The following is a 23006-nucleotide window of genomic DNA, read 5'->3' on the forward strand; positions in this document are numbered from 1 at the left end:
CGTTAAGCAGCAGATTCTTTAGGCTTGACATTATTAGCCATTTCTTTACTCTAAATCCACTAATACACTACAGCAAATAAGGAAATTTCTTTTTCTTTGTTTGTAGTAAATCTGGAGAATTTTACAACTTGTTAGTCAGAATTTATATATGTTGTACACAGTAATATATTTACAACTGGAAGTAAGTGCAAAACACAGAATGAAATAATGTTGGCTACTCTGGTACCTAGCCACACCAGTTCCCTCTGGTGGTTTCAGGAGGTTTTGGACTATTGAGGGTTTTATGCCTCAGAGAGAATAATATTTCTCTTTTTTTGTTATATTTTGGGGAATATTTTACATGGTTAGAATGTTCTAAACAGCTCAGTAAGCGTCTGTCGGGAGCAAAGTTCCATTATCTCAAGGAGATAATAGAACTCATTGGAGTTCACTGAACAAGCACTACCTGTGAGGTTCGAGTGTACTCCTCATAGAGAGAGTCGTACTCGCGGCTCTTCTCCTGGTACTGCTCATGGTAGACCTTGAGCTGCTCTCCCACCTCCTCTATGCTGTTCTCCTTAACCAGCTGAGCAACAGAAAGCAGAGGAAGAAGATGAAATCAAAGTGGTTTAATGCTGAAAATCTAAATGTTTGCTTTAAACTTCAGTCCCCAAATGGACCAACCTGCTGGAACTTGGAAATGGGGTAGAGCAGCTTGGTGTCGAGTTTGGCGTTGTACTGTGCCAGGGACTCGTGGCGGTAGTGATTGATAAGCTCCACCACAGACTGGAAGGTCAAAGGCTCTGAGAAGCCATAGCGTCCCTCGTGGTGGTAAATCTTGATCAGTTTGTTGTTCCCCCCTTTCCTGCAGGGGGAGACAGAAATCTGATAAACAGGATGGAACTGAACCTTGGATGTGTGTGTATCTCTGCAGCTCTACCTCAGAGTCAGAGTGTACTCGCCCTCCAGTTTGCTGGAAGCGTCTCGCACCAGAAAGGTCCCATCCGGAGTGTCTCGCAGTTTCTCATTCACCTCCTCTCTGCAGACATGGCAGCAAGTTGGATCTGTGAACATCAGTTTTCAAGTCCTGCCACAAAGTCTCTATAGGACTGGACTTTGACTGGGCCACTCTAAGCCCATGAACATGCTCTGATCTAACGCATTCTATTGCAGCTCTGGCTGTATGTTCAAGGTTGTTGCCCAGCTGGAAGGTGAGGCTTTATTTTCCAGGGACATAGTGCCACAATCAAATAACTCGAGTGTTACTTCCAGTTTTTACAAAAATCCTGTAAATATCAAATAGGTCTTAAAAGAAATTTGACTTTTACATTTAATCACTTGGAATTAAGCCTCTGTCTCTTTAAAAACTCCACCTTAATAAAGCCACTGCAATATGGCTCCTCTATTAACCCTTTAACAAAGTTTTTACCGTAGAAATTTTACATAATACTGCCCCTCTAATTCGGTTGAATCCTAAACAGCTCAATCCAAGTTTCAACAACTCTGACCAGCTTTCCTATCCCTAGTGAGAAGCCGCCATCATATTGCCCCATGGAAATAATAGAAAAGTCTTATAAGAACACCACTAGCTTGTATATCAAAATATATTTCTATTTCATCCCTACTGACCGCCAGAAGGCAGTGCTAAAAGCACTGAATGTTCCCTTCGTGCATGCGCCGTTTGAGCAATAATATCAACAGAGTCACACCTGTGACATATCGGATGATCAATCAGAGGCTATATAGCATGACCTCATCCGAGGCTCTGTTCCTCTTTTCTTCTAGCGTGCGGTTCGCTTTGTATGGCATCGGCCTTTTGGATTTCTGAATCTTTTCACCGTCGTTGGACGCCTGACTACCTGTTGGCCGGAGTAGCGGTGTATCGCCCTTCTAGGGCTGCGACGGTTCAAGGTACTGTTTGTTGGAGATGACAGCGTTTACGCCTCCTCTTCCAATTCGCAGCTTATAACCACTGTGTTATAAACCTTATAAGCGGTTTGTTATTACTTTGATTGGTGACAGGAACCTTTTTGGCCCCCTCTCCCAGTTTTATTTGGATTTTCGTCCTGTCCGGACATAGCTGACGGCGTCAGCCCCCTTTTTCTTCACCTGACTCTTTGTTTCCTGCTATAATTGGCGACGGCAGAGTTTTCGTTCCCCTCTCCCAATTTTAGATTTTTTGTTCTGTATTCTGGACATCAGCCCATTTGTTGCTATTGGTGACGGTAGCGTTCTCCACCCCCTCTCTCAATCTCGATTTGATTTTCATTCTATACTGGACATAGTGGACCACGTCTGCCTGTCGTTGGTGCGCTGTTTTTCTGTAATTGGTGACGGCAGCGTTTTCGCCCCCTCTCCCAATTTTAGCAAGCCTCCTGTTCTTTTATTATGTTGCTCTTTTATTGTGATTGGTGACGGTAGCGTTCTCTGCCCCCTCTTCCAATCGTAGTCTGCTCTGCCTCCCTGTGGTGGGACGCGCTTCAGTTTCGGACATGAATAGATCCCACTGCTGTGCAGATTGTGTGGCTGTGCTTCAATCAGATGATGGTGACGACCTGTGCCCTGTCTGCCCCGGGCAGGATCACCTGGTTGAGGCCCTTTCAGACGATCCTTGCATGAACTGCAGCTACATGCCCCATGCATTGAAAGTGGCTCGACTGGCCCAGTTACACCCAGAGTGTGGAAATGACCTTCCATCTTCTGGGGAGATGGCCACTCCTAGGCGCTCTAAATACAGGACTGAGGCCACAACCTCTGTGGTTCCTCCTAAGAAGAAGCAAGCTACGTCTGATCAGGGTGTTTCCACAAGGGTTGAGTCTACAGAGTTGGCGGTGATGAAATCACTTCTTTGGGCACCTCAAGTGGATGCTCCCATGACTGGGTTCTCTTTCCCACCTGTGCCAGTGTTAACTGTGGAGTACGATGTGCTGTCTTTCGCTGCCTCTCCCTCTCACTTTGGGAATGATGGGGAGGAGGCACAGACGTCTCACGCTTCGGAGACTGGCTCACGCTCTTTGTCTCAGAGTGCGACTAGTGGCTCGAGTGACAGTTCAATGCAGTACATCATGCATATGGCCTTGAGACAGCTGCAGCTGGATGTCCCGCAAGTGTGAGGTCCGCTCCTGGCAGTGCCTTTTTCAGGTGCAGACAAGCCCCTACTCCCTTTTCTGTCCCTCCATTTGAGGAGTACCTCAGGGAGTTGGATGCTTGTTGGCGGGACCCTAGAACCTTTTAACGTCTCTCCACAGATGATTGGTGTTGGCAGCTATGCATAATTCGTCAAGGCAGGCTTAGATCGTATGCCTGCAGCCGAACCTGCTGTTGACTTGCTCATTGTGTCCCCAGATGAAGCCCTGCATGATGATGTTCGGTGACTGCGGGATCAACGTCGTATTACAGATGGCTTCCTCTGTAAAGCATATAACACTGGAGTATGTGCCAGTCACCTTGGCAATTCCTTGGTGCACCTCATGTTTCCCCTTTCTGGATCCCTTCAGAATACCAGTGGGGCAGATACAGCTATCGGTAGGCCTGTCACGATAGTAAATTTTGCTGAGCGATTAATTGTCTCAAAAACTATTGCAATAGACGATAATATTGTTTGAAGACCTTTGTACACTGATTTAATGGAAATGACATAATAATGCATGTGATTTCCTGCCAAAGATAGATACACTTTATTTTCAAAAGAAAACTCAACACTGGAACTGATAAAATAAACAAAACAACTAAAAACTAAATTAAAATGGATTCTCAGTCTCGATTAACAAAAATGTAATTGAATAAAAACACTAAAGTGTAAATAAATACTGCATTCAAAATAAAAGTGCAGATTATGAAGTCTGTATACCATATTGCCCTTCAGTAATCATTAGATTTAAATAGAGAAGATGGGCATATCCAACTAGCTGATGCAATAGTTCACACTACACATTAGTTCACACGTCCATTTTCCCCTTACGACAATCTTAGAACTTTGATCGTTCTAAGATTGTCACTTGTGATCATCCTGTAGTGTGTGGTGTGTTACAGTAGAGGCCGCTCCGATCTAAATCAGGAGTTTTCCCTGACTGGGAGCTAAACCCGGTAACTTTTCAGCTGTTCTTTGTTAACGTGTCATAAATAGGTAATAATGATTTTCATTCAGTCAGGACGTTACGCTGACAGTAGAGCCACATGCATTGTAGGTAGATTATAGTAAAGCATTGATTAATGCCTGGTTTTAAAATAAGTTCACTGGACTTGTAGCTATTATTTTGTGCCCATTGTTGGACACCACACAGCACGATTGTACCTGATCAAACCGTAATACCTAGGATTTCTGTTGGCTAATGTGTGGTCTCTCAGGTTTTAAAAATGGGCCGACAATCGACCGTGGGCCAACAATCGATCGTGTAGCATGCGCTGGATATTACACTGAGGAAATGAGGAAGGGAGGGTCAGTGGAGAGCAGCGGAGTTGAGCTGTTTTTCATTTAGTGTCATCAACAGAAAGAGAAAAAAGCTGGAAGAGACAATAAAGCCGATAATTAAAATGATGTCGATAGTTTTAATTTATCGTATGATTAATTGATTTATCGTTTATCGCGACAGGCCTAGCTATCGGCTTTAGCGATGCAACGCTTCAGGCCTTTGCATTCTTGGGCAGAGAGCTTGGGCGTGTGATGTCCTTTCTAGTCCAGGCTCACCGACAGGTCTGGCTGGCCCAGTCCACATTGACTGAAACATGCTGCAGGACCCTCCTCAGCGTTCCTGTGGTGCCAGGGGAGTTATTTGGTTTTGCTGCTTTGAAAGCGCTGCAACGAACTGTTCAGGCACGGCAGACTAGACAACAGCTTTCAGGCCTCAGCAGAGGTATGCCCCCTCCTCCTCCTCATAATCTGGGGCACCCATCAGCTGGCTCCAGCATTCGACCGCCACCTCGGGGTTGTGATTGGCCTGGTGGGTTTTGCCCTCGCGAGGTACAGCAGAGACCCAGCAGGGACATTCGTGTGCCAGTCCATCAACCAACCAGGCACACCCGGGCCACAGACTTTGGTTGCCGCCCCTCCAGGGCCCCTACGGGTTGCGGGGAGAGAAAGTGAGGCTGCCAGGCCAGCCGTCAGATATTTTCACCAGCAGCTCAGTTACTGGGCTGCTCTCACTGCGGATCCATGGGTGGTTGCCACTCTGACCCATGATTACATTTCCAATGGCAGTCTCACATCTTAAACCGGGTCAGAGTAACCGTCATCAATGACCCGGTGAAAGCTAAAGCCCCGGACCAGGACCTATCTGCCCTCCTGACAAAGGGTGCAATCGAGGCAGTGGATCCTCTGCGGCAACCCAGAGGCTACTATTGAATGTATTTTCTCATTTCAAAAAAGACAGGCGGATTTCGTCCCATTTTTGATCTCAGGGGACTCGATCAGTATTTAAAGGTCCTGCCATTTCACATGCTCACAACATCAGAGATTCTTCGGGCTGTGACAAAGTACATCAATCGACCTCAAAGATGCGTAGTTTCATGTACCTATTTCAGCGGAACATTGCCGCTTTCTAAAGTTTGCCTATCGGGGTTGCCACTGGCAGTTCTGTGTGCTCCCATTCGGCCTCTCCCTTTCCCCAAGGGTGTTCACTCGGTGCGTGAAGGCAACCCTCTCTCCTCTGCAGGTTTGCGGCATAAAGGTTCTGCCATACCTCGACGATTGGCTTCTCTGCGCCCTGTCTTGAGAGCATGCATCGCGCTATACGAGTCGCCTGCTTGCTCATCTGTCTCGATTGGGCCTCAAGGTGAATTTGGTTAAAATTGTCTGTCCATTGCAGACAACCACCTTTCTTGGGGTGCTTTTGGATTCTCCCTCCATGACAACCTACCCATCTGTCCAGAGGGTGGACGACATTCTCCAGCTGGTGAGTCGATTCAGGGTGGGCGGGCAGCTTCCTTACATCGCCTTCCTACAGCTGCTGGGCAAAGTAACATTGGTTACTTGGGCCATCTTTGGCCCAGGGTCCTCCTATATGCCTTTCTGCCCCTTTCCCTGATTTGGCCGACTCTTCAGAGACTCCTCAAGGAGGGCCACAGGATATTGCTGGTAGTTCGGTATTGAAGGGAACATTCAGTGCTTTCAGCACCGCCCTCTGGCGGTCATCAAAGGATTCATAGAACAGTAGCTACATATGTAACTTTCGAATTTCCATTATTTCATCATTATTCACTAGTTTGTGCCAATCTATCAAATATCATGTATATCAGTTTGGTTGGCTTACCTGGAAATATCTCCCCAGTACCACTCGGCATCGTTCAGCAGGCTGCTTGTGTCCGTCATATCTGATGGGGCTATTTTTGATTTGGTTGGTTTCGCTGGAAGAACTGGAAAAAAACCCAGAAATTCCCATTGAGAGCTGGTCAGTCTGATGGAATCGTAAATCATGATCCTAAAGATAAAGAGTTTACCAGGAGGAGGGAAGTCTGGCTGTGCAGTTTTCTCCACCAGCAGCCTTTCCACTACCAGGACAGGAAAGTCCTCCTCCCATGAATACCTGACGGTCAACAAATCAGTCAGCCTGACTTCTATATCAACTGCTTACAGTAGCACAGAGGCCCAATCTAATATACTGATCATCTTCAATTCAGGATAAAAGAGCTCACCCTTGGGCTGAGGGGCTTGTCCGAATCAGGAGGGGGCCAAAGATCCTTCCCAGAGTGTGAGTGTCCAGGCCGTTACTGGCCTGAGCCTGAAGCACCTTGGTCAGGTGTGTGAGCAGGTACTGCAAGGTGAGACGATGGTGGAGAGGGACCACCGTGGAGTTCTCCAGAACCAGACTCACTTCTCTGTCATGGCTACCAGCAACAGCTCCATCTACCAGATATTCAGGCAATTGTCAGTAAAACTGAATTATTTTATGTAGAGTTGATAATTGTGTATGTATATTTGACTAAATCATTTTTAAAATATCAGAAGATTATTTTATTATTAGCCTTTATTTCACCAGGAAAATTCCATCGAGATTAACCCCTTAAATGGTGATACCAAAATTACCAAAAACCTAAAAAGGCATAACCAAATTAAATCACAAATTAAATCAGCTGCTGTTGTTGAACAATTTTGAGTACATGCAAAAGCTTGAGTCTCATTTCCTCCAGCAGCAGCAGAGAAGGCAGGATCTCCACATCTTTGTAGAGATTCTTCTGTGCCAACTCCAACTGCTGCAGGATCCATCCCTCTTGGTCTGTTTGGTCCATAGAAACCACAACCTCACCTTGTTTCTGGTCGGGTCCTTCTGTTATGGCATGTGGTAGAGGTGGTGAGGCAGAACGCAGCGGACACAGGTTGAAATGAATGATGGTGTTTAAATAATGAAAATAAGCGCAAACAACCCAAAGTCCAGGCAGCAAAGCTGAGCGGAAAGGCTAAGGCTCAACACTGGCAGCAAACTAATAGACATCTAGCAACAGACTAGATGGGACAGCTAAACAGCAAGACAGATTAAACAGACTGATAAGGCACAGACAAAGACACAGAAACACAGGTGGCATTAAATACACAGAGGGTAATCACAGAATGAGACACACCTGGGAACAGACAGGACAAGGGACAGACAGGACAACACGGAGACTCAAAAGACACAGAAACCCAAAATACACACACAGAAAAACTCAAATCAACACAGAGAAAACCAAATCCTTAAATGCAGTGTTGCTTATATTTCAAAAAATAAATAAAATCACTAACCACTTTTAGCAGATAAAATTTGTTATCTATCAAATTTTAAGATTATTTTTTATTTTTTTTTCTTCCCCACCAGGGGGTCTTTTTGTGGGCTCTAGTGTCCCTTAAACAACAGTAGGCTAACAGGAAAGGGGGAAGAAGAGGGGAGAAGACATGCGGCAAATGTCGTCGGGTCCGGGAATTGAGCCCGCGACGGCCGCGTCGAGGACTGAGGGCCTCCAAGCATGGTGCGCGCTACCCTCTACGCCACCGGAGCACGCCCCAAATTTTAAGATAATTTGATGCATAAAATTATACATCACATTTGAGCAGAATGAGTGAAGAGTCCGTGTATACTTAAAAAGATGAAGGTGTTTTCCAAAACAAAAGATAATTTTTATGATACAAAAACTATCCTTTAGGAGCTCTCATCAGTAGAACCATATACTGCATGTCTACTCAGTGTCGGACTCACCTAGAGACTGCTGGTGAAGCTGCTGTTGCATGACTGCAGTTTGAAGTTGCGGATAGATGCATGCAGGGATGACAGGTGATGGGAGGTCTCTCAGGCAGCACAGGACACTCTCAGAAAGGAAACCCACGTCACTCTGAGCAGCATCGCCTTCTGAAGCAGACAGAATGTTAGACGATCATAGACAGAAGTTTATGACCGACTACTGGTAAACATAAGACAGAATCTTAGAGCTTCAGTGACATTTTCTTTGAATCTCTATGACCCAGCCACCAGGTCACATCTGCTTCTGCGCGGTGAACGAAAGTTACGACTGTAACTACAGTTCAATGAATCCCGGATGACCACCAGAGGCGATGCTTAAAGCATGAATGATCACTCTTGCACATCCACAGGTTGAGAATCTTATACCAACATGGTCACGTGTGACTCCCAATGACACCGGCAAGTCTATATAGTCACGTGACAATGACAGCTCAGTCCCTTAACCCTTTGGAGTCTTGGGTCTAAATGGAAGTCTTTTAAATGCATGACGTCATGCCCGCCACAGGGCGGGCGTAGACCTCAGAGGGTTAATCTTCTCGTGAAACGCGATGATTTTGAGGGACTGAGGGCTCTGGTTGTCATCCAGGATTCATAGAACCGTAGTTACAGTCGTAACTTTCGTTCTATTTCATCACTATTGGCCACCAGAGGCAGTGGTTAAAGCACTGGATGACAATTACCAACAGAGTCCAGAGGAATCACACACAGAAGAGAAACAACCCCGAAAACATGCCCACCTCATTGGGGTGATGATGAGCGCTGGGATAGGATCCCCTCTAATGGGTAAAAGGCAGCCAAGTTAACCCTGTAAAACCTAGCAAAGGTATTTGGGGATGATGGCTGGTTTAATGGATGAAGGCTGCTGCACATGAAGCCTCCAGAGTGACCCCAGTTATAGCGGCCCATGACACACTAATGCTCCTGGTGGAATGGCACCATACACCAGCAGGGGGTTGGTGGCCTTGTATAACATACACTTGTTCCACCACGTCCACAATCCAAATTGCAAGACACTGTTTAGAAAGGGCCTGCCCCTTGCAGAGCGTTGCATAGCAAACAAACAGACTATCAGACTGCCTCAGAGAAGCTGTGAGTCTGACATATGCTTCTAGTGCCCGAACAGGGTGGAGAGGCTCATCAGGCCCATCTATATAAAAGCAAGCAAGCTGGAGGGGCACAAAGTGGCTCGTAGATGAGGCCACCTTAGGGAGAAATGCCAAAGAGTATCGCCAGAACCAGCTGGGTTCCAATGGCAACAGGACTTGTGAACAGACAACTTATGTAGTTCACCCACCAACTTTGTCGAAGCCACGGCAAGGAGAAAAGCTGACTTTTTTTGACAAACACTCAAGGCTCGCCTCTGCCAACAGTTCAAATGGAGGAGATCGCAGGGCAGCAAGGACACGAGAAAGGTCCCACACAGGCACGACAAGGTGTGTGGGAGGGTGCAAACATTGGGCACCTCTCAGAAACAAAGAAACATCCTTGTTACGGCTTATCGTCTCTCCACTCACCACCGTATGCCAGCAAGAGACAGCAGCAACACAAACTTTCAGGGTGGATGGAGACTGACCCTGAGAAAGCAGCGCTTGAAGGAAGGTTAAAATAACAGAAATAGGACAGTGTACAGGGTCCTTGTGTCTTGCATGACACCAGCTGCTAAAAACCTTCCACTTACGGGTGTACACCAGTCGTGTGGAAGGGGCCCTGGAATTAGTCATTGTATGTCCGATGTCTCCCTCATACTCTGAGAAGGAAACACTGGGCCCTGTAGCAGCCAAACCCAGAGTTGGAGGCGACTGGGATTGGGATGCAGGATCTGAGCACCCAGCTGTGACACAAGGTCCTTCCTGTGGGGAAGAGGCATTGGAGAGCTGCAACAGAGCCAGTGCAACAGTGGAAAACAGGTCCTCCCTGGCCACAAGGGGGCCACGAGAAGGACCTGATGCCTCTCAGGAGTGTTGGGCCTCTCAGGGGAAGTGGCGGAAAAGTGTAGAGCAGCACTCTAGGCCAGTCGTGTGCCAGTGCGTCCTGATCCAGTGAATTGATACTGTCTGCCAGGGAGAACCAAAACGGGCAATGTGTCTTCTCTTGGGACGCAAATAGTCCACAGCTGCTTTGCCATACCTCTCCCAAATGACCCCCACTTCCTCCGGGTGGAGCCTCCACTCCCCTGGCGGTGGGTGTCCCCGAGGCAGAATATTGGCCAGAACATTCTGCACTGCTGGATTGTGGGCTGCCCTCAAACTGGCAAAAAGGAGGGCTGCCCAGGTAAAGAGCTTCTGGGTCAGCCTCAGTAATGTTATTGACTGTGTTCCCCTTTGACGGTTGATATGAAAAACCACTGAAGTAGTGTCTGACTGCACCAGGACATGCCTCCCACACAGGTCTGGGAGGAAGTGTTGCAATGCTCGCTGCACAGACTCCAACTCGAAGGTGTTGATGTGCTGCAGTTTTTCCTGCAGAAACCATGTCCCCCGGGCAATCTGTCGCTGCCATGATGCCCCCCATCCTGTGGTGGATGCGTCGGTAGAGACAACCTCTCATCGAGATGGCAGTGAGCCCATTGGAACTCCCTTCGTCATAAACACTGCATCTCGCCACTGAGCCAGTGATGAGAGGTAATGAGCAAACACCAACAGTTTCCTGCAACGGTGCAGTGTGCGAGATGGGTCTAGCCTTAGGCTGTTGAGCCACATCTGCAGTGGTCACAGAGATAACAGTCCCCGGGGTATTACTGTAGCGGCAGAAGTAAGCTTGCCCAACAGACGAAGATAAGCAATAAAGGGCCGTGCACGGCCGGGCGGAAAGGCGGCCAGCATCAACACGCTGATGGGCAAGCAGTCATAGTGAGGGAGTTCATCATAATCCCAAGAAATGTGACCTCTTGAGATGGGTCTAAGTTGCTCTTCTGCCAGTTCACATGAAGACCCAATAAGTCTATGTGATGGAATAATGTGCGTGTGTCTGCAGCCGCCTGGGCTTCCGTGGTCACAAAGATGAACCAATCATCCAAGTAGGGCAGGATCTTCAACCCCTTGGCCTGCAGAAGACACAGCCATGCACTGAGTGAACACATATCAATGTGAACACATCAATGTGTGTTCACATTGAGTCAAATGTCTTACCACCTGTTCAACCTGCATGCGAGAAGAAGAAAAAGGGACTGAGCTGTCATTGCCACGTGACAATATAGACTTACCGGTGTCACCGGGGGTCACACGTGACCATGTTGTTATAAGATTCTCGACTTATGCATGCGCAAGAGTGATTATTCAGTGCTTTAAGCACTGCCTCTGGCAGTCAGCAGGGATAAAATAGAACAATATTCACATTACTGTTGCAACTTAGCATCTTTGTTGTGATATTCACAAACGTTTCAAAATCAGTATTGACAGCTCAAGCATTTTAAAGATCGCCCAGAAAACTGCGAAAACTGCACCCCCGAATCCAAAAACAAGATTTGAGCAAGTAATTAATATATTTTCCAACCCAATCACTGTACTCACCAGTGCTCAAGGTGTACACTGAGCTGTCTGTTGTGCTTGCTGTTCTGTACAATATTTTGCTGTCCAGACCTAAGAACAGAAAGAGCACATCAGTAAAAGCTCAAAGAAAGAAGTAGAGAAATAAGCTCAAGAAGAAGATAGTCTGATAGCTTGAATTGGAATAGTTTAACATATTATCTTCTAAAAAAGATGGAACCAGGACATGTGGTTTTCTCATTGGTGGTTATGTAGCAGTGTACACAGTAGGGCTTCAAGAGAGAAACAGGTCATTTGACAACATTAATAGATCAGAAAGTACTTCTGACAGACTAGCTTGAAAAGAATTGGCTTAGACAGTTTGCATCTAGCAGGCAGTTCCTGGAGACAGCTCTGTCTGTCAGGTAGGAGTGAAAAGCACACAGCGTGTGTGGAAGAGGCAGTTCTACAGTGCAGCTCTAGTTTTTCAGCTTTCCATTCAGAGACAGCTTTTCTGTCATTCTTTTACGAAATGTCAAAAATTCCACTTTACCACTGTTAGGAAACATGGGATAACAAAATTCTCTGCACACAGCGCTAGTAAAATGCCTTTTTAACAATAGTGTACTGATTAAACAGATGAATTTATAGAAAGAAATCACAGTAAGAAGCTTGTGGCTTTAGTTCTGGTAGAGCTGCAATATTATTTAACATAATATTACATAATATAACATAATATTACTGACTGGGTTAGTATCAGAATACATTAAAGACCTCTTAGGTCTTCTGGTTCATGGAAAGCAGAGCAGACCAGAGAATCTGAGAAGCACCATTCAGCTTCTATGCACCACAACTCTAGAGCAAATTTCCAGAAAACTGCAAAACAGCCAAAACACTGAGTTCTTTTAAATCTAGATTAAATCTAAACTGTTTCGAGCTGCTTTTGATCCATAATAACTGAACCATTGACCAGTATGTTTGATGTGTATTGATGATTTATGAAGCATAATTTAACTGTAGTGTCTATGTATGTCAGATACCTTTTAAAATATTAATGCCAACATAATACAGATGAAGTTAATAAAGCCTCAACATAATCAAGGAGTTAGTTAACAGGAGAACATCACACAAATACATTTGAATTATCTGTTTCTCGAGGTAAAAACAACAACAAAAAAAGCCAAATAATTATTTCCAAAATGCATTGTACAGTTATGTCCTCAAGCTAGCACACAACACTACCAAAAGCAGAAAACTCAATGCTGCCTCTATAAACGAATAGCAGGGACATCATTATCAACACACAACATTTATGTGCAAAATAACCTTTGCTGTTATGTTAGCGTTATTTGAAGTTTCTGCTTTGCTGTGTCTGTGTTTTAGTAGAAAGAAGGCACTGACCCTCAATCAGAAAAAGTCATTTGGAAAATCTTGCGATACTGAACGAACTATGCTCCAAACAAACCAGACACTTCGAAGAGGCTTTGATGCATAATCTAAGAAACCCTGTGTGTTAAGTACTACAACAGTTTGACTTGTTTACTTGCAACTTTGGCATAAATAAACTTGGACTATAACATTGTTGCGAGAGAAACAAATGACGGATTCACAAACGTGATTAGCCAGAAGTCATGATCTTGTTTAGAAGTTATTGCAGCTTTCATATTTGCTTCCTTCTAACAGATTTGTTTTCCATTTTCATTGTACAAGATGAATGCCTCATTAAAGTTGAAAAAGACCTGATCATGAATACACTGTGTGGTCCTTTTCATTTCAAGAGTGTGTCAAGAAATGTAAATAAGAAAAAAAGAACTAAAGAGCAGCAAATGGAGTCCTGCTGGGCTCCACCACCCTCAACTGAAGGTGGATGAATAGTGTCATCTTGGTCACAGGATGAACAGACAGCCGAATGACGTGGATGCACCTCTGTGTTCAATGGCTTGGATGAGGCTGATCAGGGCTGGGGGAGCCGTCTCCGGTGGAGTGAACTGCTGGCTGAGGTCTGGCACTGGAACAGCTGAAACAACACAAACCTCAGTTACACTCTGACCTGCATGAGCCTGCTGCTCACTACCACAACTTCCACAGACAATTTCCCAGTAGAGAAAACCAGATGAAAGATGAGAGTTTTGTGTCCCCTCTTTCTCCTTAAGAAAGAGGCGGACACACTGGATTTCGTTTGAAGAACAAAACTGGATTTCATATCCGCACCTAGCTTGGTAAAAAAAACAATGCATTAAAATGAACTAATGTCCATGACGCAAGCAATTCCATCCATCCATCCATTTTCTATACACCCTTCTTCCCTAATGGGGTCGGGAGGGTTGCTGGTGCCTATCTCCAGCTGCGCCCCGGGCGAGAGGCGGGGTACACCCTGGACAGGTCGCCAGTCTGTCGCAGGGCAACACAAAGACATACAAGACAAACAAACATTCACACACACTCACACCTAGGGAGAATTTAGAGAAACCAATTAACCTGACAGTCATGTTTTTGGACTGTGGGAGGAAGCCAGAGAACCCGGAGAGAACCCACGCATGCACAGGGAGAACATGCAAACTCCATGCAGAAAGACCCCGGGCCGGGAATCGAACCCAGGACCTTCTTGCTGCAAGGCAACAGCTCTACCAACTGCACCACTCTGCAGCCAACGCAAGCAATTGAATCTTCAAATTCAAAACTACTTTACTGATCTCAAAGGGAAATTTAATTTACTTGAGTAACAAATTTGTTTGCTGCACATAAACTGATGAAAGAAACAAGTTGCTAACTAAAAGGAGCAGAAAAAGAAGAGAGAAAAAACTGCAGATGGTGGAAGAAAAACTTTATCTACTTCCCAACTCCCCACGGACTAAATCAAACCTTTTCAGCAGGGAGAAAAGAAGAAAGAAGAAAAAAAGGAAAATCTCATTTCCCTCCCTGTTCTTCCCCCCCTCTTTCTTCTCTTTTATCCACTCTGGCTTTCTGTCTCTCTTCCCCAGCGCTCCATCCTGCTCGGGGTTTCACCTCAGCTCTTTGCGTGAGTGGAGCACAATAAAGGATTAAAACTACTGAACAAGCAGAAGCCTGGTGCCAGGCCCGGCTCTGCCCAGTCAGGACAGCCAGAGCCTCCTGCTCCATTCAGGACTTTGGGTTGATGGGGTATAGGGGTGTGGGGGGAGTAGGCTTTTCCACTGGATGTGGGGGTGGTGGAGGCCTGGCCTGGCTGAGGCTTGGCAGCCGATAAATGTTCCTGGCTTGGCTAACCGCTGCTGATTATTAATTTGGGGAGTTCAGAGGAGTAACGCCGTGTCAGCACATTCCCTCCACGTCTTCTCTCTCTTTCTCTTTCTCTCTCTAAAAGCCCCCTCAGCCCCTCCTGAATGTCTCGCTGTCTTGTTCTCCGTCATCTTGTCTTCACTCTCCTGCACACTTGTTCTCAGTAGATTTTCTCTTCCACTCTCACCCCCTTCAGGCCTCTCTCATTTCATTTTCTTTTTCACTTCTTTTCCCTCTTTGTGCCTCTCCCTTTGCCTGGATCCATATTGGCTAGTTAGCCCTGAAAACTCTGCTCTGAACTGCCTCTGCCTCACAGCAGACCTTATTTCATTCTCACCATCATGCCACAGGATATGCTTCTAGATGCATAATACCTTCTGCTCAGTGTTAGCAAAACACAGCAAACCAAAGAATCATACACTTTTAACTAACCTCTTTTTCACCTCCAATACCAATACAGATATCTGAGGTTTAGTATCAATCAATACCGATCCAATACAGAAAAACTGCTGGTTGACTTAAAAGGCTTTTTCCACAACACAGACATAAATGTACAGAATTACAAATTTATTTTATACAGTAAGTCTACACCAGCACACTTAAATACATCAACAGTTTCACAAACTTGGTCAAACATGTAAAAACAACAACTTTCATTTGTTCAGTCAGGAGTATAACAACCAATGTAAAATGAATGATGAAGAAACTGAAACAACAAGTTGACAATTTTGGTCAAACATGTAAAGAATAAACTTCACCAAACCTTCTTTCAAATGGTTTAGAAAGTGCAACTAGGAATTCTAAATATAATATAAAATAAATAAAGCATGATGTTGACCAGAGCACAAAGCATAGAAATTGACTGAATAGATTTGTCTCTTTGGATTTAGCACATAGTCACTGATACCCAATCTAGAATTGTTCACAATATCAGGGCCGACACAGATAATAATATTGGATCAGTGCATCTCTGCTTTTAACTCCAAACCTAAATAGGGACAGAATTTTAACACATTACTTTTGATTAATTAATTACATAGATTTTATCATGTTAAAAATCTGAATGCAACTAATTGTACTTTTCTCTTTACCTATAAAAATCGTGAGCTGGAACTTTTGTATTTGTATGAACACCCTCAGCTCACAGTCTGACTGTTTTAGAGACCAAAGCATCCCAGGAAAGTCCTGACCTTACTCGAATTCAGAATCTGTGCTGAGACTCAACAATTGCTCTCCATCCAATGAGCTATAACTTGAACTATTTTACAGAAGGACTATACAAAATGTTCTGCTCTATAGATGTTCAATACTGAGATGGCTTATATTCAAAAGCTAATATATGAGCGTCAATAAAAGCCTATTCCAATTTATTAAATTTTATTGTTCATGGCATTTAAATAAACAAAACCGAGCATCTGTTCTCATCTCAATCTAAATATTTAGGAGTTAAAATTTTGATTCCTCGGTAAGTCATGATATTCAGCTGCAAAACTTAGTTTCTGTAAAAGCTAAGAATGTTTACATTTTCAGTCTTCTTTTAAAACTTGAACTTAGAAAATAATGGGTAAAACACAGAAAGGAGGATAAAACCTGCCAAGCATTTTAAAACCATGTCAGTGACTCCATGAAAGGTGGCGACAAGACCAGTTGGCGTCTGGCTCATGTACAGTGTCTAACACGTGTATGCTGATGCTCAGGTTTCACTACTCCATGTCTTCAGTACATCCCAACTATGTCGACAGGCAATCCATCACAATGACTGGGCACACTGTAAAGTCCCAACAGAATACATTAAGTCCCTTAGACATTGGAAAAAGATGCCACAATAGTGGCAAACACAGAGAAGAGGGTTACAAAAAGTCTTAATGCTTGGCCAAATAATCTTTTAGAGAAAGTCAGTAGCTGCATTTCCATTACAAATATGTGAAAAACTATCAATATTCTGCTAATTTAAAAAACAAAAAACAAAAACAAACTAATATTCCAATTGCAGTTTACGTTAAAAAAGGAAAATAAAATAAAATAAATTAAAATCAGATTGTTCATGCAGTTAGTTATTAAAAATGACAAGATATTGTTACACAAGATTTGTAAAGGAGAAGTATTATGTAAGATTTACTTTTTTGAGCTTTACATTATGTTATAATGAATTCCCTCATCAAAAACATACTTAGAGTGTTGCTTTGATTCTTTCATCAATGTTTGACAAATCCTTTAATCTGCCATCGCAACCATTCACCCTTGCAAAACTAACTCCTCCTCAAAGACTTTGGGCTTTGGCCTCATAGAGCAGCCCTCCCCCTATGTTTCTCCCTCTCAGCTCCTTTAGACTAGCCAGCAGCTATTAGCAAAACACCTGGTAGAACTGTACATCTGCTGAGCTCATTATAGGCGCTATGTCTCAGAGCAACGTTGTGTCAGGTTCCATGTTTTTCTGTGTATTTATTTAAAGTTCCCTGTGTGTCTGAGTCTCTGTGTTGTCCTGTCTCCCCTTGATTAGTTCCCAGGTGTGTCTCGTTCCCTGATTACCCTCTGTGTATTTAGTGTCACCTGTGTGTCTGTGTCGGGTCCTCGTCTGATGTTTGCTCGTGCCGTCATTGTGTCCATTCGTTTATTCTGTTTGCTACCAGCGTTGAGCCATTTGTTCCCGCTCAGCTGTGCTGCCAGGACTGCTCCTCGTCGCCACCCCTGTGCGGCCCCAGAAACTGCTCCTCGTCGCCGCCCCTGTGCGCCCCCAGAGACTGCTCCTCGTTGCCGCCCCCGTGCAGCCCCACAGGGGGCTGCACGGGGGCGTCTCCCTTGGTGCGGACGCCCGCCAGACCGCCTCCGTTGTTCCCGCCGGACAGCGTCCATGGTTCCCGCGGACGGCCGCCGGACCGCGTCCGTGGTTCCCGCCTCCTGCGCCGCGGACGGCCGCCGGACCACCTCCGTGGTTCCCGCCTTCCTGTGCATCCACCCACCCCGTTGGGTTCGTTTTTTGTTGTTTTGGACTTTTGGCCTTTTTGTGCCTCCGCCCACCCCGTTGGGTTTGTTTTTTGTTTTTGGCTCTGGACCCTCGTGTCTCCGCCCAACATTTTATTTTGGGTTGTTTTTCGTTGTTTATAGACTCTGGCCCCCCGTCCAGCTCCTCTCCGCCCACCCTTGTTGTGTTTTCTGTTTTGGGCGTCTTGGAGCCGCCCTTTAAGGGGGGGGTACTGTCAGGTTCCATGTTTTTCTGTGTATTTATTTCAAGGTTCCTGTGTGTCTGAGTCTTTGTGTTGTCCTGGCTCCCCTTGATTAGTCCCCAGGTGTGTCTCGTTCCCTGATTACCCTCTGTGTATCTAGTGTCACCTGTGTGTCTGTGTCTTCATCGGGTCCTACGTCTAAGTTGTCTCGGTCGTCAGTGTATTGAGTGCGTCTTTAGTCCTTTGTATAACCGGTTGCTACCGGCGTCGAGCCCTGGCTTCCGCTCGGCCGTGCTGCCCGGTGTTTTGGACTATTTGTGGACTGCGTTTGGATTACTCCTCAATAAATTCCTTTTTCAACGCATTTTACCTGGGTCTGCTGCATCTACCTCACCTCACACCACATCCACTCTTGACACGTTGGTAAATACATTGTTAAAGGGTTAATACACGTGGGTTTTTAGCCTTGATTTAAAACTCAGGGTTTCAGATGTTTTGCAGTTTTCTGGATTTGTGCCAGATTTTTGCTGCATAGAAGCTGAATGTTGCTTCCCAATTAATGCATACTAAAAAGCTGCTTGCTCATGTAAGTGAACAGTAAAAATGGAGAGGAGTTTCAACATTTTTTAGAAATATTTTAATCCCAAATATACACAATATTCAAGTGTATGTCATTGTTAGGGGATTTATTTAATGCTTCCTTTGTAGTTTCTGACATGCAAAAAAAAAAACAGAACTGAAAAAAATTATATAGCGGTGTGCCAGGAAACTGAATCCATCTGGTTCTGTAGGTGGGTGACACTGTAGCTCTTTTCTTATCCCCTTTAAGCCTCTCTGTACAACCTTTGTTTTTTTTTCTGTCTCTACTGTCCCATGACCGTCTCTCAGCTTTCTACATCGTCTCTTTGAAAATGTTTTCTCTGTAGCGTGGGGAGAGAAGGGAGAACAGGGAGAATGAGACGAGGCCTCTCTTTTCAGAGCGCTGCCTTGCTAACACGGTTTATGGGCTGCCCAGAGACAGTATAGGCTGTGTGTACGTGAATCAGGGAGAGAGCTGGGAGGGTAGAAAAAAGAGAGGAACACGTTAGGCAGAGGGGGCTTTAGGCAGCGAGAAGGAGGACAAAGGGAGGAGTTTGCAAAAATGCCAAGGCATGGTTCACTTCAGCAGGCATTTAGAGGGAGGCCAGGGAGAGGAGAAGGAGAGGAAACAGTTCTCCCTAGGTTACTAAATCTGTTTCTGTAGAGTCAAACTGTTGTGATGTTAAATTTACAACATCTGTTGCTACGTGAAGTATTGACAATGCCTGTATCACTGAACTATAAAAGAGAGATAAGATGATCGTGTGTGTCAACCTTTAACATGATTGTCACTTAATATAGATCACACTTCTTATTTGGTAGGTTTCACCCCAGAAAATTATCTTAGATAATAAAATCTTAATGATTTCATTATCGTGCATCCCTTCTGCCAATGCCAATGCAGAATGGATGCACGATCCACTTTTTTTTACTTCCGATACTGATACTGTTACCTTAAGCTTAGTGTCAGCCGATACCGATCCAATACAGAAAAACATTGCTGAATGACTTAAATGTTTCTCTTTTTATAAACACAGACATGAATGCACTGATTACAAATTTATTTGGTAACTCTGCACCGGTACCGCACACTTAAATACACTAAGTTTGGTCAAACATGTAAAAACAACTTTCATTTGTTCAGTATTCCAATTAGGAGTAGTAAAATAAATTATAAAGAAACAGACAAAAACACACACATTACAACAAACTGTCATGATTTGCGGTTGTTGTTGGTTCTGACCCAAAAGCACAGAGATGAGGCAGCAACTGAATATGATGATTTAATGAATATTTCAATATTTCAGTCCAGGCAACTCACGTGACCAAAAGACTAGGAGCTAAAGGCTAGGAGCTCAGCCACTGGTAGCAACTGGTACATTTTACAAGATAACAACATGACGTATGACAGCAAAGACAAGGATCTGACAGGGAAACACAGAAACAAGTGGGATTAAATACACAAGAGGTAATCAGGGAACAAGAGACACAGCTGGGAGCAATCAGGGCAGAGAAGATGACAGAAACTAAATTTACACACAGAAAAACCAAATCCTAACACAAACCTTCTTTGAAACGATTTAGAAAGTCCAATTAGGAATTATAAAATAAATACTAAAGCATGTCACTGAGAGAACAAAGCATAGAAATATTCAAATATAATCTGAATAGATCTGTATAATATATAATCTGAGCAGATTTATATCTATGGATCAGGCACCCTGACACTGATACCTGATCTAGATATTAATACATATATTAATATTGGATCAGTGCATCTCTAATTGACCGTATCACAAGGAACCTTAACCTTAACCGTATCACAGGTTTAAAGGGATCCTTGAATTATTTCATATAAGGACTGATGCTATACTGGGCCTTTGCAGTTGACCCATGATAGTTACACCTCTGACGGCTTAAGGACGGTATTGAGAGCAAATATGGTCTTCCTTCATCAGGGGAATGTTATAATCCAGTACTGACCTGTGACCTGGATGTTAAATGCATTTAATTGGCAGGGCAATCAAATCTAATAGTCAGTCAGGGTGAAGTCTTATGCAAACTTCCTAAATCTGTAATTCTTGGGTGAAAAACTCTACCAGGTTCTGGGACGCTTGGGCCACATGCCAGCCCTTTCCACCTTGGAAAATATAATCTAACTAGGGCAATTTGTGGTTATTTGCATCTTTATTTGTCTCCCTGAACAGCCATCATAACAAACCTACATAATTTGAATTTATTTAAAATACTTTTATGCTTTCTTTCTTAGTATGGCAAGCATATCTATTCTTCAGGATGTACAGTTGTTTTGGATCCACTACAACAGGCCAGGGGAGGTGGAATACATTCAAATATAGAAGTGAAGGTGGTGAATTCACCTAAAACTGATGGTGGTGACAAACCAGATCAGATTATTCAATGACCTGCCCACTGATGCAGCTTACAGTCTAAGTGAGGTTTTGGATTGGTATGGTATTAAAAGAAGGTTTAAAGTCATGATGCTGGATGCTCAATTTACAGACAAGGCACTTCATTAACTGCCAAATTTTGTTGTTATTAAACTGTGTCATAAATGTTGCAAAGAAATATTCAATAAAAAACAGTCAGACCAGGATCTCTGACCAGTCCTAAGTCATGAGACAATGACCATAAAATGTTGACTATCAGTCCCTCATTGCAATACTTCTTTGAATGTTAACTTAAAAATCTACATAAAGATGATTATTGATGGGGCAACACAAATTGGCAGTGTATGATGCTAGTCAAAACACTACTCTATTCACTTTAATGAAAAGAAACCCACACAAACACCATCACACCGCCCAAGCTGTCTATAGGGTTTCTTTTTCAAGCAATGCCACATCTGATAGAATAAGTCAGTTACACTTTATTTGAGGGGATGTGAATAAGACTCTCATGATACCGTCATAAACATGACATAACACCTGTCATGAACATGAGTAAGTCTTCATGAATATTTATGACTGTTGTCATAAAGTGTAATTCGGTAAATCATGACATTTTTAATACAAAGTTGACATTATTTAAATGATAATTAATATGTATATTAATTATGTATATTAATATAATATTAATATGATAATTAATCAAGAAATTATAATCTGACATAAATTTGTTATAAAAGTATTACTGATTAAACTTTAGCTTTAATAACATAAAGCTACATAGTTTTTAAAGTTTAATCACTAATACTTTTATTACAAATTTATGTCAGATCATAATTTCTTGGTTAATGTCAAAGACATTTTTGTCTGGTTCAATGACAAGTTGTCATGCTCGTGACAGGTGTTATGTCATGTTTATGATGCTGTCATGACAGTTTTATTCACAACCCGTCAAATAAAGAGTTGCCAATAAGTCTTGATCTGTTGTTGTCTTGTAGCATATCAGCACAATACATCAAAAGTGTGCTAAACAGCACCTCCAGGATATTGCGATTTGTAATTTTTTGCAGTCAAAATCACTGATTTTGTGGTGTTACTTCAGAAATATTTGCAAGATATTTTGTAATATTTCTTTCTTCAGTAAGACCTTTCCAAACACACTTTATTACAAGGTGTGCAAAATAATTTCCGTCTAGCTGCTGGATTGAAACAGCAGCTACTAGGAAGCTCCAACAGTACAGTATGTACTGAGGAATCTCTATTAGAGAATGTGTGTGAGGTGGAGCAGCTCTGCAAACGCAACACATGTGAGACACCCGATATGTTTCCAACACCAGTTTTGTGAAAGCACAAAAAAGCAGCTTCACACAGTTCCATTCAGCCTACTCGTAAGTATATTGTTTATGTCCCCAAAAAATGGCAAATTCTGATTCCAGGTCACAGTAAAGACAGACTAAATGAAGTAAAAATGATTGGTCTATCTACCATTTTAGTTGTCATTTTACAGGAGTTGCTCTGTCATGTCTCTTTACCTACTTAGTTTCTTTTGCTTCACCTCTTCCACTTCAAACACAACGTTATAGCTAGTTGTAATCATGTGAGATTTTGTCACATTTTTACTGTAGTCGAATATATTAATTACTGTCCCTAGATGTATCCTTCCAGTGTAAGTTAAAAAGCTAACATGGTGGACATACACTAAGATATAAAATCTGGGAAGATAAACTAAAGCTTTGCGTGTCAGCCAAGTGATCTCTGAGTAATAGAGTTTATTAGCTTAAAGTAATAGCCTTAGCGCTAACATAATGAATAGACAAACGGTTAAAGCAAAGGTAAATCAGAGTTCACAGCCAACATGCTTAGTGCCACTGAGTCCACCTGTCATACAGCATGTAAAGCAGTTCAAATCAAATCTCACATCATGGCAAAGGAGAGATAGACATTTTTGTG

The 23006-nt window shown here is 43.5% G+C and overlaps 1 protein-coding gene across 3 annotated transcripts in view; it reads right to left on the reverse strand.

Moving 5' to 3' along the window:
- Window positions 1-23006, reverse strand: part of pik3r2 (phosphoinositide-3-kinase, regulatory subunit 2 (beta)) — a 52234-nt gene that overhangs the window by 10675 nt on the left and 18553 nt on the right. For 2 of the 3 annotated variants that reach the window (XM_044134847.1, XM_044134849.1), the window contains exons 3-11: window positions 13575-13667; window positions 11696-11764; window positions 8145-8294; window positions 6610-6820; window positions 6415-6500; window positions 6228-6330; window positions 920-1018; window positions 664-844; window positions 446-565 (exon numbers count right to left, since the gene is read on the reverse strand). In XM_044134847.1, the coding sequence (XP_043990782.1) occupies window positions 446-565; window positions 664-844; window positions 920-1018; window positions 6228-6330; window positions 6415-6500; window positions 6610-6820; window positions 8145-8294; window positions 11696-11764; window positions 13575-13667 (1112 nt within the window). The remainder of the gene's footprint in view (window positions 1-445; window positions 566-663; window positions 845-919; window positions 1019-6227; window positions 6331-6414; window positions 6501-6609; window positions 6821-8144; window positions 8295-11695; window positions 11765-13574; window positions 13668-23006) is intronic. The other variant, XM_044134850.1, reaches the window with a different exon arrangement.

Source organism: Gambusia affinis, linkage group LG12 (genome assembly GCF_019740435.1).
Source record: "Gambusia affinis linkage group LG12, SWU_Gaff_1.0, whole genome shotgun sequence".
Lineage (NCBI taxonomy): Eukaryota > Metazoa > Chordata > Actinopteri > Cyprinodontiformes > Poeciliidae > Gambusia > Gambusia affinis.